Here is a 17090-nt window from a genome sequence, read left to right as displayed (position 1 = left end):
TACTTTATGCAATAATAAAGAATGTTTTCAAAGCCAAAACATCCATTTATTGAAAAGAAAAAAAAATATTTATTGAAAAGAAACAAGGGGGTGGAGTGGGGAACAGTACGATCACAGATTCACGTATGTCCTGTCTGGTGTGCTGTGCAGTGAGTGCTGCACTTCAGGATAGCTATACTGCATGGTGATGGGGGTTGAGTGCAGCGGGTAAGGGTCATGGTTTTCAGGGCTGGGTGGTGAAGATACTGGTGTTGGAGGCAGCGGGTGGCGTGAAGAACATGGAAGTTGGGGAAAGTGGGTTGGAGGTGACAGTGGGGCACAACGGAAAGAGTTTGGGGACAAGGGCTGTGTGGGGGGGGGGTGTTTGCGCTTGCAGTACTGCTCCTTCTGCATGGCTACGAGCTCCTGGATAGCGTCTGCTTGGCACTCCAGTATGCTTATGAGCTGATCTGTGCTTTGAATCATAGAATCATAGAATATCAGGGTTGGAAGGGACCTCAAGAGGTCATCTAGTCCAACCCCCTGCTCAAAGCAGGACCAATTCCCAACTAAATCATCCCAGTCAGGGCTTTGTCAAGCCGGGCCTTAAAAACCTCCAAGGAAGGAGACTCCACCACCTCCCTAGGTAACGCATTCCAGTGCTTCACCACCCTCCTAGTGAAATAGTGTTTCCTAATATCCAACCTGGACCTCCCCCACTGCAATTTGAGACCATTGCTCCTTGTTCTGTCATCTGCCACCACTGAGAACAGCCGAGCTCCATCCTCTTTGGAACCCCCCTTCAGGTAGTTGAAGGCTGCTATCAAATCCCCCCTCATTCTTCTCTTCTGCAGACTAAACAATCCCAGTTCCCTCAGCCTCTCCTCATAAGTCATGTGCTCCAGACCCCTAATCATTTTTGTTGCCCTCCGCTGGACTCTTTCCAATTTTTCCACATCCTTCTTGTAGTGTGGGGACCAAAACTGGACACAGTATTCCAGATGAGGCCTCACCAATGTCGAATAAAGGGGAACGATCACGTTCCTCGATCTGCTGGCAATGCCCCTACTTATACAGCCCAAAATGCTGTTAGCCTTCTTGGCAACAAGAGCACACTGTTGACTCATATCCAGCTTCTCGTCCACTGTGACCCCTAGGTCCTTTTCTGCAGAACTGCTACCTAGCCATTCGGTCCCTAGTCTGTAGCAGTGCATGGGGTTCTTCCTTCCTAATTGCAGGACTCTGCACTTGTCCTTGTTGAACCTCATCAGGTTTTTTTTGACCCAATCCTCTAATTTGTCTAGGTCCCTCTGTATCCGATCCCTACCCTCTAGTGTATCTACCACGCCTCCTAGTTTAGTGTCATCTGCAAACTTGCTGAGAGTGCAGTCCACACCATCCTCCAGATCATTAATAAAGATATTAAACAAAACCGGCCCCAGGACCGACCCTTGGGGCACTCCGCTTGAAACCGGCTGCCAACTAGACATGGAGCCATTGATCACTACCCGTTGAGCCCGATGATCTAGCCAGCTTTCTATCCACCTTACAGTACATTCATCCAGCCCATACTTCTTTAACTTGGCGGCAAGAATACTGTGGGAGACCGTATCAAAAGCTTTGCTAAAGTCAAGGAATAACACATCCACTGCTTTCCCCTCATCCACAGAGCCAGTTATCTCATCATAGAAGGCAATTAGGTTAGTTAGGCACGACTTCCCCTTGGTGAATCCATGCTGACTGTTCCTGATCACTTTCCTCTCCTCTAAGTGTTTCATAATTGATTCCTTGAGGACCTGCTCCATGATTTTTCCAGGGACAGAGGTGAGGCTGACTGGCCTGTAGTTGCCCGGATCCTCCTTCTTCCCTTTTTTAAAGATCGGCACTACATTAGCCTTTTTCCAGTCATCTGGGACCTCCCCTGATCGCCATGAGTTTTCAAAAATAATGGCTAATGGCTCTGCAATCTCATCCGCCAAGTCCCGAACCACTTCTTTCTCCACAGAGGGCTGGTCACATTCTCCCCATATTGTGCTGCCCAGTGCAGCAGTCTGGGAGCTGACCTTGTTCGTGAAGACAGAGGCAAAAAAAGCATTGAGTACATTAGCTTTTTCCACATCCTCGGTCACTAGGTTGCCTCCCTCATTCAGTAAGGGGCCCACACTTTCCTTGACTTTCTTCTTATTGCCAACATACCTGAAGAAACCCTTCTTGTTACTCTTAAAATCTCTTGCTAGCTGCAACTCCAAGTGTGATTTGGCCTTCCTGATTTCACTCCTGCATGCCTGAGCAATATTTTTATATTCCTCCCGGGTCATTTGTCCAATCTTCCACTTCTTGTAAGCTTATTTTTTGCGTTTAAGATCAGCAAGGATTTCACTGTTTAGCCAAGCTGGTCGCCTGCCATATTTACTATTCTTTCTACACATCGGGATGGTTTGTTCCTGCAACCGCAATAAGGATTCTTTAAAATACAGCCAGCTCTCCTGGACCCCTTTGCCCTTCATGTTATTCTCCCAGGGGATCCTGCCCATCAGTTCCCTGAGGGAGTCAAAGTCTGCTTTTCTGAAGTCCAGGGTCCGTATTCTGCTGCTCTCCTTTCTTCCTTGTGTCAGGATCCTGAACTCAACCATCTCATGGTCACTGCCTCCTAGGTTCCCATCCACTTTTGCTTCCCCTACTAATTCTTCCCTGTTTGTGAGCAGCAGGTCAAGAAAATCTCTGCCCCTAGTTGGTTCCTCCAGCACTTGCACCAGGAAATTGTCCCCTACACTTTCCAAAAACTTCCTGGATTGTCTGTGCACCGCTGTATTGCTCTCCCAGCAGATATCAGGGTGATTAAAGTCTCCCATGAGAACCAGGGCCTGCGATCTAGCAACTTCTGCTAGTTGCCAGAAGAAAGCCTCGTCCACCTCATCCCCCTGGTCTGGTGGTCTATAGCAGACTCCAACCACGACATCACCCTTGTTGCTCACACTTCTCAACTTTATCCAGAGACTCTCAGGTTTTTCTGCAGTTTCATACCAGAGCTCTGAGCAGTCATACTCCTCTCTTACATACAACGCAACTCCCCCACCTTTTCTGCCCTGCCTGTCCTTCCTGAACAGTTTATATCCATCCATGACAGTACTCCAGTCATGTGAGTTATCCCACCAAGTCTCTGTTATTCCAATCGCATCATAGTTCCCTGACTGTGCCAGGACTTCCAGTTCTCCCTGCTTGTTTCCCACTTTGCTGCCAGTGCTCCGTGCTTTGCCGCCGGTGCGCTGCGTTTTCCTGGTGGATCCTGCTTTCTCTCTCCCTCCAGTTCTGTGCTTTCTCATTCTCTTTAATAGATTGCATAAGCTTTCGTGGACTACAGCCCACTTCTTCGGATGCATCCGAAGAAGTGGGCTGTAGTCCACGAAAGCTTATGCTCTAATAAATTTGTTAGTCTCTAAGGTGCCACAAGTACTCCTGTTACTCTTTTTGCGGATACAGACTAACACGGCTGCTACTCTGAAACTTTTAATAGATTGCTGCATCACTTCTTGCAGCATGTCTTCTTTGCTTTTTCGCGGTCTCTTCCTGAGTCTTTGCAGTCTCTGAGCAGGCGATAAGAAGGACGACTGAGGTCTCAAGGTTGATGCAACTGTATAGGGAAAATGCAACATTTAACAAAGGCAGCATTGTTTATACCAGACAGAGTAATGATTCCCCCCACACTTAAGAAGTAGAAAACACACAGGGTCTACACAATAGCATAATTTTCCCGTCCGAAACAGGGCACACATATCCCACGGGAGCCTCAAAATGGTGAGTAAGCGGGACTGATTGTTTCAGGGCTGCACTGTCTTCTGGGTTTCTGTGCCTTGGGGAGAGCCAACAGCTTCAGGGGCACCTACACTGAACACTGTTCCAACATTTTCCACAGGAGTTTGTCCTGGACGATATCTCGCTGCTGAGGGTGACCTGGGAAGGTCTTCTACTGCAATGCAGCTTCCGCCCTGGCCCATATGCAGCTTGCCTGTGTGCAGCAATGGTCCCCCCGCCCCTCACGGCACAGTGGCGTGGACACGTTAGCCTGGCTGGGACAAGGACCACGGTGGCTCTCCCAATAAACCTGCGCACGCGCATTGCACACGTTCTGCATGAAACATTCTAGGAGATTACTGAGGCCAATTACCGCGATGTGATAAACCACATCAATGCACTATTCCGCATATAGGCATGCATGCCTAACCCTCCTCTCCCAAAGAGCCGGCACCAAAAAATTCCTTCCCGAAAAAAAAAATGCTTTCCGGGAACCCGCACTTCTGTTTGTCCTCCACCAAGTACCGGCCGCTGCGACTGGCTACCTTCCTCCTGGCTCGAGAAGAGCTCCTGGCTGCATGGCTCCAGGGATTCCGGGGTGTCTCCATCCACTCCACCACCCTCACTCCCGTTTTCCTCCTCCTCCTCCTCCTCCCCCCCCCGGTTCTGAAGTGTCCATGGTGGTGCTCGGAGTGGAGGTCGGGTTAACCCCAAGTATCGCATCCAGCTCTTTGTAGAATCGGCAGGTCGCGGGAGGAGCACCCGAGCGGCCGTTTGTGTTGCGGGCTTTGCGGTAGGCACTCCGCAGCTCCTTCACTTTAATCCTACACTGCAGGGCGTCCCGGTCATGGCCCCTTTCCATCATGTCCTTTGATATCTTCCCGAACGTATCGTAATTCCTACGGCTGGAGCGCAGCTGGGACTGGACAGCTTCCTCCCCCCAAACACTGATGAGGTCCAGCAACTCGCCATTGCTCCATGCTGGGGCTCGCTTGGCGCGTGGAGGCATGGTCACCTGGAAAGATTCGCTGATAGCACTCCACACCACGCCGGGCTGAGCAAACAGGAAGGGGATTTTTAAAATTCCCGGGGAATGTAAAGGGTGGGTCACATGGTTGGTGTTTGAACTGATGACCAGAGTGGCTAGAACAGGCATTGTGGGATACTGCCGAATACTTCTGGAGGCCAGTCACAGTGCATTGGCAGCCACACTGGCGTTGCAGCGCTGCAGCGCAATACATGCTATTCCTCTCGGGGACGTGGAGTACATGCAGCGCTGCACCCACGGAGATACAGCGCTGCAAATGCCTTGCCAGTGTGGACGGGGAGTGAGTTACAGCGCTGGGGGTGGCTTTACAGCGCTGCAACTCGCAAGTGTAGCCAAGGCCTGAGGGTATGTCTACACTACGAAATTAGTTTGAATTTATAGAAGCCGGTTTTATTGAAATCGGTTGTATATAGCCGATTGTGTGTGTCCACACATAAAATGCTCTAGGTGCTCTAGTCGGCGGACCGCGTCCACAGTACGAGGCTAGCGTCGACTTCCGGAGCATTGCACTATGGGTAGCTATCCCACAGCTATCCCACAGTTCCCACAGTCTCCACCGCCCCTTGGAATACTGGGTTGAGATCCCAATGCCCGGATGATGCAAAACAGTGTCGCGGGCGGTTCTGGGTACATGTCGTCAGGCCCCTCCCCCCCCGTCACAGCAACGGCAGACAATAGATTCGCGCCTTTTTACCTGGGTTACCTGTGCAGACAACATGGAGCCCGCTCAGCTCAGCTGAGCTCACCGTCACCATATGTCCTCTGGGTGCCGGCAGACGTGGGACTGCATTGCTACACAGCAGCAGCTGCTAACTGCCTTTTGGCGGTAGACGGTGCAGTAGACTGGTAGCCTTCATCGGCGATCTGGGTGCTGGCAGCCGTGGGGCTTGCCTTTTGGCAGTAGATGGTGTATTACGACTGTTAACCGTCCTATTACAAGTTGGGTCATCGCACATTAGCAGAGTCTTCCCCGAGCAGCCGATCGTGCAATAGGCCTGAAGACCATCGTCATACACTAACTGCCAAGCGCCCCGTATTTGCTGCCAAGCACCCAGAAAGATGCCGAGGGCTATCAGTCACGCTGCACCGTCGTCTTAAGATGTAAAAAATAGATTTGCTCTGTATTCATTTGCTTCCCCCTCCCTCCGTCAAATCAACGGCCTGCTAAACCCAGGGTTTTCAGTTTAATCTTTGGGGGGACCATTCTGTGTGACAGTTGTTTGTGTTTCTCCCTGTTCCTGTACCTGTACGCCATGTCGTCACTCGGCCCTCCCTCCCTCCCGCCCTCCCTCCTTCTCCTGGTCCATCAGATACTACTTTCGCGCCTTTTTTCTGACCAGGCGCCATAGCTAGCACTGGGATCATGGAGCCCGCTCAGATCACCGTGGCAATTATGAGCACTATGAACACCACGCGCATTGTCATGGAGTATATGCAGAGCCAGGACATGCCAAGGCGAAACCCGGTCCAGCCGAGGAGGCGATTGCAGCGCGGCGACGAGAGTGATGAGGAAATTGACATGGACATAGACCTCTCACAAGGCACAGGCCCCAGCAATGTGGAAATCATGGTGTCACTGGGGCAGGTTATGCCGTGGAACGCCGATTCTGGGCCCGGGAAACAAGCACAGACTGGTGGGATCGCATCGTGCTGCAGGTATGGGACGATTCCCAGTGGCTGCGAAACTTTCGCATGCGTAAGGGCACTTTCATGGAACTTTGTGACTTGCTTTCCCCTGCCCTGAAACGCCAGGATACCAAGATGAGAGCAGCCCTCACAGTTGAGAAGCGAGTGGCGATAGCCCTGTGGAAGCTTGCAACGCCAGACAGCTACCGGTCAGTCGGGAATCAATTTGGAGTGGGAAAATCTACGGTGGGGGCTGCTGTGATCCAATTTGCCAGGGCAATGAGAGACCTGGTGATAGCAAGGGTAGTGACTCTGGGCAACGTGCAGTCAATAGTGGATGGTTTTGCTGAAATGGGATTCCCAAACTGTGGCGGGGCCATAGACGGAACCCATGTCCCTATCTTGTCACCGGAGCACCAAGCCACCGACTACGTAAACCGCAAGGGGTACTTTTCAATGCTGCTGCAAGCCCTGGTGGATCACAAGGGACGTTTCACCAACATCAACGTGGGATGGCCGGGAAAGGTACATGATGCTCGCGTCTTCAGGAACTCTGCTCTGTTTCGAAAGCTGGAGGAAGGGACTTTCTTCCCGGACCAGAAAGTGACCGTTGGGGATGTTGAAATGCCTATCGTGATCCTTGGGGACCCAGCCTACCCCTTAATGCCATGGCTCATGAAGCCGTACACAGGCAGCCTGGACAGGAGTCAGGACCTGTTCAACTACAGGCTGAGCAAGTGCCGAATGGTGGTGGAATGTGCATTTGGACGTTTAAAAGCGCGCTGGTGCAGCTTACTGACTCGCTCAGACCTCAGCAAAAAGAATATCCCCATTGTTATTGCTGCTTGCTGTGCGCTCCACAATATCTGTGAGAGTAGGGGGAGACCTTTATGGCGGGGTGGGAGGTTGAGGCAACTCGCCTGGCCGCTGATTACGCGCAGCCAGACACCAGGGCGGTTAGAGGAGCACAGCAGGGCGCGGTGCGCATCAGAGAAGCTTTGAAAACGAGTTTTGTGACTGGCCAGGCTACTGTGTGAAACTTCTGTTTGTTTCTCCTTGATGAACCCTCCAACCCCCCCCCCCCCCCGACCCGGTTCACTCTACTTCCCTGTAAACCAACCACCCCACCCCACCCTCCCCTCCCCAATTCGAGCACCGCTTGCAGAGGCAATAAAGTCATTGTTTTTTCACATTCATGCATTCTTTATTAGTTCCTCACAGAAGTAGGGGGATAATTGCCAAGGTAGCCTGGGATGGGTGCGGGAGGAGGGATGGAAAAGGACACACTGCATTTTAAAACTTTAACTCTTATTGAAGGCCAGCCTTCTGATGCTTGGGCGATCATCTGGGGTGGAGTGACTGGGTGGACGGAGGCCCCCCCACCGTGTTCTTGGGCGTCTTGGTGAGGAGGCTATGGAACTTGGGGAGGAGGGCTGTTGGTTACACAGGGGCTGTAGCGGCGGTCTCTGCTCCTGCTGCCTTTCCTGCAGCTCAACCATACGCTCGAGCATATCAGTTTGATGCTCCAGCAGATGGAGCATTGACTCTTGCCGTCTGTCTGCAAGCTGACGCCACCTATCGTCTTCAGCACGCCACTTGCTCTTTTCATCCCGCCATTCAGCCCGCCACCTCTCCTCTCGTTCATATTGGGCTTTTCTCATCTCCGACATTGACTGCCTCCACACATTCTGCAGTGCTCTATCAGCGTGGGAGGACATCTGCAGCTCCGTGAACATATCGTCCCTCGTCCTACGTTTTCTCTTTCTAATGTTCACGAGCCTCTGCGAAGGAGAAACATTTGCAGCTGGTGGAGGAGAAGGGAGAGGTGGTTAAAAAAGACACATTTTAGAGAACAATGGGTACACTCTTTCATTACAAGGTCGCATATTTCGGCTTGCAGGCAGCCATGGTAGGCCACAGTGTTTTGGCTTTTTTAACCTTCTTAACATGCGGGAAAGGTTGCAAACAGCAGCGCATTTCCCATATCAAGGATGAATTGGGTTGTCCATTTAAAATGGGTTTTCAATGTAAAAGGAGGGGCTGCGGTTTCCCAGTTAACATGCGGCACAAACACAAGTAAACCACCCCCCCCCACACACACACACACGATTCTCTGGGATGATCACTTCACCCCTCCGCTCCACCGCGTGGTTAACAGCGGGGAACATTTCTGTTCAGAAGAGCAGGAACGGGCGCCTCTGAATGTCCCCTTAATAAAATCACCCCATTTCAACCAGGTGACCGTGAATGATATCACTCTCCTGAGGATAACAAAGAGAGATAAGGAATGGATGTTGTCTGCATGCCAGCAAACACCGGGACCATACGCTGCCATGCTTTGTTATGCAATGATTCCAGACTACGTGCTACTGGCCTGGCGTGGTAAAGTGTCCTACCATGGCGGACGGGATAAGGCAGCCCTCCCCAGAAACCTTTTGCAAACGCTTTGGGAGTACATAAAGGAGAGCTTTCTGGAGATGTCCCTGGAGGATTTCCGCTCCATCCCCATACACGTTAACAGACTTTTCCAGTAGATGTACTGGCCGCGATTGCCAGGGCAAATTAATCATTAAACACGCTTGCTTTTTTGTGTGTAATGTTTACAAATATTTACAAAGTTACACTCACCAGAGGTCTCCTGTGTGCCCTGAGGGTCTTGGGTGAGTTCGGGGGTTACTGGTTCCAGGTCCAGGGTCACAAACATATCCTGGCTGTTGGGGAAACCGGTTTCTCCGCTTCCTTTCTGCTGTGAGCTACCTACAGTACCTCCATCCTCATCTTCCTCGTTTCCCGAACCGTCTTCCCTGTGTGTTTCTCCAGTGAGAGAGTCATAGCACACGGTTGGGGTAGTGGTGGCTGCACCCCCTAGGATCGCATGCAGCTCCGCGTAGTAGCGGCAAGTTTGCGGCTCTGCCCCGGACCTTCCGTTTGCTTCTCTGGCTTTGTGGTAAGCTTGCCGTAGCTCCTTAATTTTCACGCGGCACTGCTGTGTGTCCCTGTTATGGCCTCGGTCCTTCATGGCCTTGGAGATCTTTTCTAATACTTTTCCATTTCTTTTACTGCTACGGAGTTCAGCTATCACTGCTTCATCTCCCCATATGGCGAGCAGATCTCGTACCTCCCGTTCGGTCCATGCTGGAGCTCTTTTGCGATCCCGGGACTCCATCACGGTTACCTGTGCTGATGAGCTCTGCGTGGTCACCTGTGCTCTCCACGCTGAGCAAACAGGAAATGAAATTCAAACATTCGCGGGTCTTTTCCTGTCTACCTGGTCAGTGCATCTGAGTTGAGAGTGCTGTCCAGAGCGGTCACAATGAAGCACTGTGGGATAGCTCCCAGAGGCCAATAACGTCGAATTCCGTCCACACTACCCCAATTCCGACCCGCAAAGGCCGGTTTTATCCCTAATCCCCTCGTCGGAGGTGGTGTAAAGAAACCGGTTTAAAGGACCCTTTAAATCGAAAGAAAGGGCTTCGTTGTGTGGACGTGTCCAGGCTTAATTTGGTTTAACGCTGCTAAAGTCGACCTAAACCCATAGTGTAGACCAGGCCTGAGTTCACATGTCTTCCTCTGCTCTTCATCCTCTACTCCTAGCCCCAGACACTAGCCTGACACTCCGTGCCCTGCAAATGCCCCTGCATCTGCCTCCTATGTTAAAGAGGCTGTTAGACCACCAGACATGACAAGATCCTTTCTTTCTGTAAACACTCAGCTTTAATTCATTAAAAGGTTTTGTTAAAAATAGGGCTGTCAAACAATTTTTAAAAATCGCAAGATTAAAAAACTAGTCAGGGCTAATCACAGTTTTAAGCACACTGGTAAACAATAATAGAATACCTATTTAAAGTTATTATAATAGTTATTATAATAGTTTTGGGTGTTTTTCTACATTTTCAAATATCTTGATTTCAATTACAACACAGAATACAAAGTGTACAGTGCTCACTTTGACTTTTTAACAGTGCAAATATTTGTAATAAAAAATAATATAAACAAAAGAAATAGTATTTTTCAATTCACCTCATACAAGTACTGTAATGCAATCTTTTTATTGTGAAAGTGAAATTTACGAATGTAGAATTTCTTTTTTACATAACTGCACTCAAAACCAAAACAATGTAAAATTTTAGAGCAGTGGTGGGAAACCTGTGGCCCACGGGCCGCATGTGGCCCATCAGAGTAAGCTGATTGTGGGCTGTGAGACATTTTGCTGACATTGACCATCCACAGGCATGCCCCCCCCCCCACCTCAACAGCTCCCAGTGGCTGCGGTTCACCATTCCCGGCCAATGGGAGCTGCGGGAAGCAGCGGGCCACAGGGGATGGATCACTTGATGATTACCTGTTCTGTTCATTCCCTCTGGTGCACCTGGCATTGGCCACTGTCGGATGACAGGATACTGGGCTAGATGGACCTTTGGTCTGACCCAGTATGGCCGTTCTTATGTAAATACCTTGCAACACCTGCTAATAATATATAGTGAGCACTATACACCTTGTATTCTGTGTTGTAATTGAAATCAATATATTTGGAAAATGTAGAAAAACATCCAAAATATTTATAATAAGTTTAAATTGGTGTTCTATTATTAACAGTCCAATTAATTGCGACTTTTTTTTTTTAATCAAGTCAATTTGTTTTGCATTAAACGCATTCATTAACTGTGATTAATTGATAGTGTGGCAGGGTGGACTAGTTCTGGAGGCCCCCTGCTGGAGGCCTTGCTGCCCTGCGTCACCCTGTCCCAGTAAGAGCAGCGAGAAGTCCCCCAGACAGCCTAGAGTGGCTGCAGAGGAACAACCAATCAGAGGGGCTGATGGAGCAGCTAATCTGGGGCCAGAAGGACCCTATATAAGACAAGTAACAGAGCAGAAAAGTCAGTTGCTGGTTAGAGCTTGAGGAGTGAAGACGGGGTGACTAGCTGGCTGGAAGAGCAGCAGCTCTGTGGAGAGCTCACTGCAGACAGGACTGAAGCCCAGGGAAGGCTTCTGAAAACTGGGTGCCTGGCTAGTGGGAGGAGCAACAGGACCAGTGGAAGGTCATTATGGGCAGCCTGAAGACCAGGGGGACTGAGCACAGAACCTGGCCATGCCAGCAAGGGTACCAAGATGGGCCCCAGGTGTCTGGTTGAAGACTGAGCCAGGGAGACCTGCTGAAACACAACCAGCTGCGGGTACTGAGATGAGCCCTGGCTGGGTGGTTGCAGAAGGTAGTGCCTCTGGGAGAAGCTTTAGAGCTACAGCCCCATACCAGGGCTGAGCTAAGAACTTGGACTTTAAATCCTGGAAGGGGAGACAGTGTATGTGGCTCGGCTGGAGGACTGAGGCCTTGTCTACACTACGAGAGTAGTTCGATTTTACTTGCATCGAATTTTTGTAATCGATATTGCAAAGTCGAACGTGTGTGTCCACACTAAGGACAGTAATTCGACTTTGTGCGTCCACACTAACGGTGATAGCGTCGACATTCGAAGCGGTGCACTGTGGTCAGCTATCCCACAGTTCCCGCAGTCCCCTCTGCCCATTGGAATTCTGGGTGTAGCCGGCAATGCCTTCTGGGTAACAAAATGAGTCGAGGGTGCTTTTGGGAAACTGTCGTCATCCGTCCATCACTCCCGCCCTCCCTCCCTGAAAGCGCCGGCGGGAAAACAGTTCGCGCGCTTTTCCAGTCATTGACAGCGCGGACGCCACTGTACTCCGAGCATGGAGCCCGCTGCGACCATCGCTGCAGTTGTGGCCGCTCTCAACGTCTCGCAGCTTATCATAAAGGTTTCCCTGAGGCAGATGCAGAAAAGTCAGGCAAGGAGGCTACGGCACCGCGGTGATGTCCTGAAGTCTGAGAGTAGCACAGACCTGTCAGAAAGCAGGCGACCCAGCGCCGAGGACATCACAGTGGCAATGGGTCATGTTGATGCCGTGGAACGGCGATTCTGGGCACGGGAGACAAGCACTGAGTGGTGGGACCGCATAGTGCTGCAGGTCTGGGATGAATCCCAGTGGCTGCGAAACTTTCGCATGCGGAAGGGAACTTTCCTGGAACTTTGTGAGTTGCTGTCCCCTGCCCTGAAGCGCAGTGACACCCGGTTGCGAGCTGCACTGAGTGTACAGAAGCGAGTGGCCATAGCCCTGTGGAAGCTTGCAACGCCAGACAGCTACCGGTCAGTCGCGAACCAGTTTGGGGTGGGCAAATCTACCGTGGGGGTTGTTGTGATGCAAGTAGCGAAGGCAATCGTTGATGTACTGCTGCCAAAGGTAGTGACCCTGGGAAACGTGGAGGCGATCATAGATGGCTTCGCAGCGATGGGATTCCCAAACTGCGGTGGGGCCATAGATGGAACTCACATCCCTATCCTGGCACCGGACCACCAGGCCACCCAGTACATTAACCGAAAGGGATACTTTTCCATGGTGCTGCAAGCACTGGTGGACCACAGGGGACGTTTTACCAACATCTACGTGGGATGGCCGGGCAAGGTTCATGACGCTCGTGTTTTCAGGAACTCTGGTCTGTTTAGACGGCTGCAACAAGGTATTTACTTCCCGGACCACAAAATAACTGTTGGGGATGTGGAGATGCCTATAGTCATCCTCGGGGACCCAGCCTACCCGCTAATGCCCTGGCTCATGAAGCCCTATACTGGCGCCCTGGACACTGAAAAAGAACTCTTCAACTACCGGCTGAGCAAGTGCAGAATGGTGGTGGAGTGTGCTTTTGGCCGTCTCAAGGGGAGATGGAGAAGCTTACTGACTCGCTGTGATCTCAGCGAAACCAATATCCCCATTGTTATAGCAGCTTGCTGTGTGCTCCACAATCTCTGTGAGAGCAAGGGGGAGACCTTTATGGCGGGGTGGGAGGTTGAGGAAAATAGCCTGGCTGGTGATTACTCACAGCCAGACAGCCGGGCGATTAGAAGAGACCAGCGGGAAGCGCTGTGCATCCGGGAGGCTTTGAAAGCAAAGTTCCTGAGTGAGCAGGGTAACCTGTGATTTTATAGTTTGTGTACTGAGAAGCTAAACCTGCCCCCGTTTCTTTACCCAGGTAATGTTGACTATCCTATCCAGTTACATACCCCCTTCACCCCCCCTCCAACACACGTGTCGAAATAAAAATAGTTCTACTTTGTTAAAGCACACCGTTTTCTTTAATACTGTTTTAGCGGGAATTTTTTAAAACTGGGACGCAGACTGTGGTGCGGGGCGGGTCTAGTGTTGTGATGCGAATGCAGCTTCTAAACTCAAGGATTGACAGGCTCCGCTGCGGTGGGATGCTTGTTTCAACGGAGCCTGTCACCCCTCCTGATCGGGACTGTGTGTATGGGGGGTCTATTTGACTTTGTGGCAGGGGGAGGACGGTTACAGATCCCATGCTGTGTGGCTCTGTGATCCTGTCTAAGGACCGGCGCTTAAGATCTGTAACTGCCCTCCCCCGCCACAAAGTCACAGAGCAACCCACCCCCCCCAACATTACATCAAAACAACCTCCCAGACTAACCGGGGCAACTAGTCACTGCATCACTGCACTGTGTATGTGCCCTGCTGCTGTGCCTGCCCCCGACTATGTACCCTGCCAAAGGAGACTGTCCTGTCCAATTTCCAACCCCCTTTCCCCTCCTCCTCCAAAAGAACATGATTGAAACAGTAGTTAACAGAAACGAATTTTTTATTATCAACTACACATGGCATTGGGAGGTGAAACTTGGACGTGGGCTTGTGTCAGGCGGGAAGGAAAGAACTTTTCAAATTTTGGGAAATGAGAGCCTTCTGCTACTAGAGCTCTCTGCAGGGGTGGAGTGAGAGTTAGCAGGGACTCTGCCGCCTCTCCTTCTTTGCACTTTGGGTGAGGTGGGTATGGGACTTGGTGGCGGGGGAGGGCGGTTAGAGATGGACTGCAGCGGGGCTCTGTCCTCCTGCCTCCGTTCCTGCAGAACATCCACAAGGCGCCGGAGCGTGTCCGTTTGCTCCCTCAGTAGTCCAAGCAGCGTTTGAGTCGCCTGCTGGTCTTCCTGCCGCCACCTCTCCTCCCGATCCATGTTGGCTTGGTGCATTCGGGTCAAGTTCTCCCGCCACTGGGTCTGCTGTGCTGCCTGGGCTTGGGAAGAGGCCATAAGCTCAGAGAACATGTCCTCCCGTGTCCTCTTCTTCCTACGCCTAATCCGCGCTAGCCTCTGGGAGTGTGATTCCAGGCTAGGTTGTGAGACAGTCGCAGACGGGGCTGTGGAAATGGGAAAAAGGGAGTGAATTCCTCTGAAAGATAAATGTAGTTGTGAACAAAGAACATAGTCTTTCTCTGTGAACAAGACCATGCACAGCACCTTTCACATGCGCACTCAGCACAAGGTCGAATTCTCGGCCTTCGCATTCAGTGCCTGGGGTCTTGAACAGCACATTTGAGAAGCGAGGCAGCACAACGGAATTTCTGTTGCAGGCAGACATGGTAAGCCGTACACTTGTGGCAGTTTAAAACTTTTATATTACCACTGGCCTCATTTCACATTTAAATCAATGTCAGTCCCTGCTGCCAGCAATCCGGCAAGCGGGAACTCTGCCCCTGTCCCACCCCCTCGCGGCTGTCCCCGGGAATGATCCCTTTCGGCTGCCCCTCTCCCACCTCCACCGCGTGGCTGCAAACCAGCGGTGACAGTTCTGTAAAGGAACGGGAAAGCAGTCCCAACACTAACATTCCCCTACCTAATTAAAAGCAGGTCACCATGGCCGACATCACCCTGATGAGGATCTCCGAGAGCGACAAAGAGAGAATGCTCCGGGAAAGCCTCCAAAGACCAGGGCCGTATGCCGCCCTGCTGTGCAGAGCAATGATCCCCGAGTACCTGATAATCTCGTGGCGCGGCAACGTGTCGTACTTCGGAGGACCCAATAAGGCCGCTCTCCCCAAGAACCTCATGCAACGGCTTTCAAGTTACCTCCAGGAGAGCTTCATCGAGATGTCCCAGGAGGATTACTGCTCTATCCCCGCACATATAGACCGCATTTTACTGTAGCTGCAGTAGCAGGGAATACACAGTAGAGCGGCTTGTGCAGGACAATCACTGAAAACCGGACATTGCTAGATTTCTTTTCAAAACTTGCACTGCCCCTTACTAAACCGTTAAGCGCCTAGGGCACACTAATCATGAACAACCCATTCTTTTAATTGTTAATATTCCTGTTTTGTTAAAAATAAATGTTTAGATGTTTACAACACTTACTGGCTGATCCTTCACCAGATTCTGTGTCCGGGGTAATGGCTGGGGACGCTTCGTAGGGGATCTCTGTAAGGGTGATGAAGAGATCCTGGCTGTCGGGGAAATCAGCGTTGTGAGAGCTGCCAACTGCCTCGCCCTCCTCATCTCCTTCCTCATCTTCCCCGTCCCCTAACATGTCTGAGGAACTGGCCGTGGACAGTATCCCATCCTCAGAGTCCACGGTCACTGGTGGGGTAGTGGTGGCGGCAGCACCGAGGATGGAATGCAGTGCCTCGTAGAAACGGGATGTCTGGGGATGGGATCCGGAGCGTCCGTTTGCCTCTTTGGTCTTCTGGTAGCCTTGTCTCAGCTCCTTGATTTTCACGCGGCACTGCGTTGCATCCCGGCTGTATCCTCTCTCTGCCATGTCTTTAGAGATCTTCTCGTAGATCTTTGCATTCCTTCTTTTGGATCGCAGCTCGGAAAGCACGGACTCATCGCCCCACACAGCGATGAGATCCAAGACTTCACGATCAGTCCATGCTGGGGCTCTCTTTCTATTCCCAGACTGCATGGCCATCACTGCTGGAGAGCTCTGCATCGTTGCCAGTGCTGCTGTGCTCGCCACGATGTCCAGACAGGAAATGAGATTCAAACTGGCCAGACAGGAAAAGGAATTCAAATTCAAATTTTCCCGGGGCTTTTCCTGTGTGGCTGGTCAGAGCATCCGAGCTCGCACTGCTGTCCAGAGCGTCAACAGAGTGGTGCACTGTGGGATAGCTCCCGGAGCTATTAGCGTCGATTTCCATCCACACCTAGCCTAATTCGACATGGCCATGTCGAATTTAGCGCTACTCCCCTCGTCGGGGAGGAGTACAGAAGTCGAATTAAAGAGACCTCTATGTCGAACTAAATAGCATCGCAGTGTGGACGGGTGCAGGGTTAATTCGATTTAACGGCGCTAACTTCGACATAAACGCCTAGTGTAGACCAGGCCTGAGTTGCTGAAGACCCCCTGAGAGAACCATCGGCTGGGGGGTGGGGTGGGGTGCTGACCCCGTTACACCTAGTTAAAAATGTTACTGTATGCTGGTGAATTTTACTGCTTTGGAGGCAATGTGTTCCATTCGTAGGGCAGGAAGTACTCTGCATTAGTCAGTAGCACGCTAATGAAGGACTAGTCTTAAGGGAGTCCAAAGGGAATCCTGTCTCATCCATGACAGACAAATGTCAGATGCAACAGGGGAGTATCCAAAAGAGTAGGAATGAACAGAGGGATCCTTAAGACTCCCAGATGGAAACACACAACTTAAAGGGTGAGGGAAACCACTCCTCCTGCCAAAAAGAATTTGGGGTTTTTTACATTATTTTTTTTTTCCTCAGAGTAAAACCTAAATTCGCTTTCCAGCTGAAAGCACCAACCATCCTTAGTAAGTTTTTGTGCATCCAAAAAAACAATAGTT

The 17090-nt window shown here is 51.0% G+C and overlaps 2 protein-coding genes and 1 long non-coding RNA gene across 4 annotated transcripts in view; 1 reads left to right on the top strand and 2 right to left on the bottom strand.

Moving 5' to 3' along the window:
- The window catches only part of LOC122173359 (uncharacterized), an 86429-nt gene that overhangs the window by 45457 nt on the left and 23882 nt on the right, over nt 1-17090 (top strand). The window lies entirely within an intron of this gene.
- On the bottom strand, nt 7583-10933 carry LOC135977560 (uncharacterized). Its single transcript, XM_065578840.1, has 2 exons — nt 9074-10933; nt 7583-8249 (listed from the first exon to the last, which is right to left on the bottom strand). Exons 1-2 carry the CDS (start codon nt 9609-9611, stop codon nt 7747-7749), a joined length of 1041 nt encoding a protein of 346 aa, XP_065434912.1. The 5' UTR covers nt 9612-10933; the 3' UTR covers nt 7583-7746.
- On the bottom strand, nt 14090-16989 carry LOC135977482 (uncharacterized). Its single transcript, XM_065578784.1, has 2 exons — nt 15652-16989; nt 14090-14657 (listed from the first exon to the last, which is right to left on the bottom strand). The coding sequence occupies exons 1-2, from the start codon at nt 16226-16228 to the stop codon at nt 14182-14184; spliced, it is 1053 nt and encodes a 350-aa protein (XP_065434856.1). The 5' UTR covers nt 16229-16989; the 3' UTR covers nt 14090-14181.

Source organism: Chrysemys picta, chromosome 1, assembly GCF_011386835.1.
Source record: "Chrysemys picta bellii isolate R12L10 chromosome 1, ASM1138683v2, whole genome shotgun sequence".
NCBI lineage: Eukaryota > Metazoa > Chordata > Testudines > Emydidae > Chrysemys > Chrysemys picta.
This window is presented reverse-complemented; position numbering and strand designations above follow the sequence as displayed.

Bases quoted from the DNA above. Each gene is read 5' to 3' on its own strand.
- LOC135977560 (XM_065578840.1), bottom strand. From the start codon at position 9,611: ATGGAGTCCCGGGATCGCAAAAGAGCTCCAGCATGGACCGAACGGGAG. The intron at 8,250-9,073 runs GTGAGTGTAACT...CTCCTCCACCAG, and splicing joins GGGCACACAGGAGACCTCTG to CTGCAAATGTTTCTCCTTCG.
- LOC135977482 (XM_065578784.1), bottom strand. From the start codon at position 16,228: ATGCAGAGCTCTCCAGCAGTGATGGCCATGCAGTCTGGGAATAGAAAG. The intron at 14,658-15,651 runs GTAAGTGTTGTA...CCATTTCCACAG, and splicing joins ATCTGGTGAAGGATCAGCCA to CCCCGTCTGCGACTGTCTCA.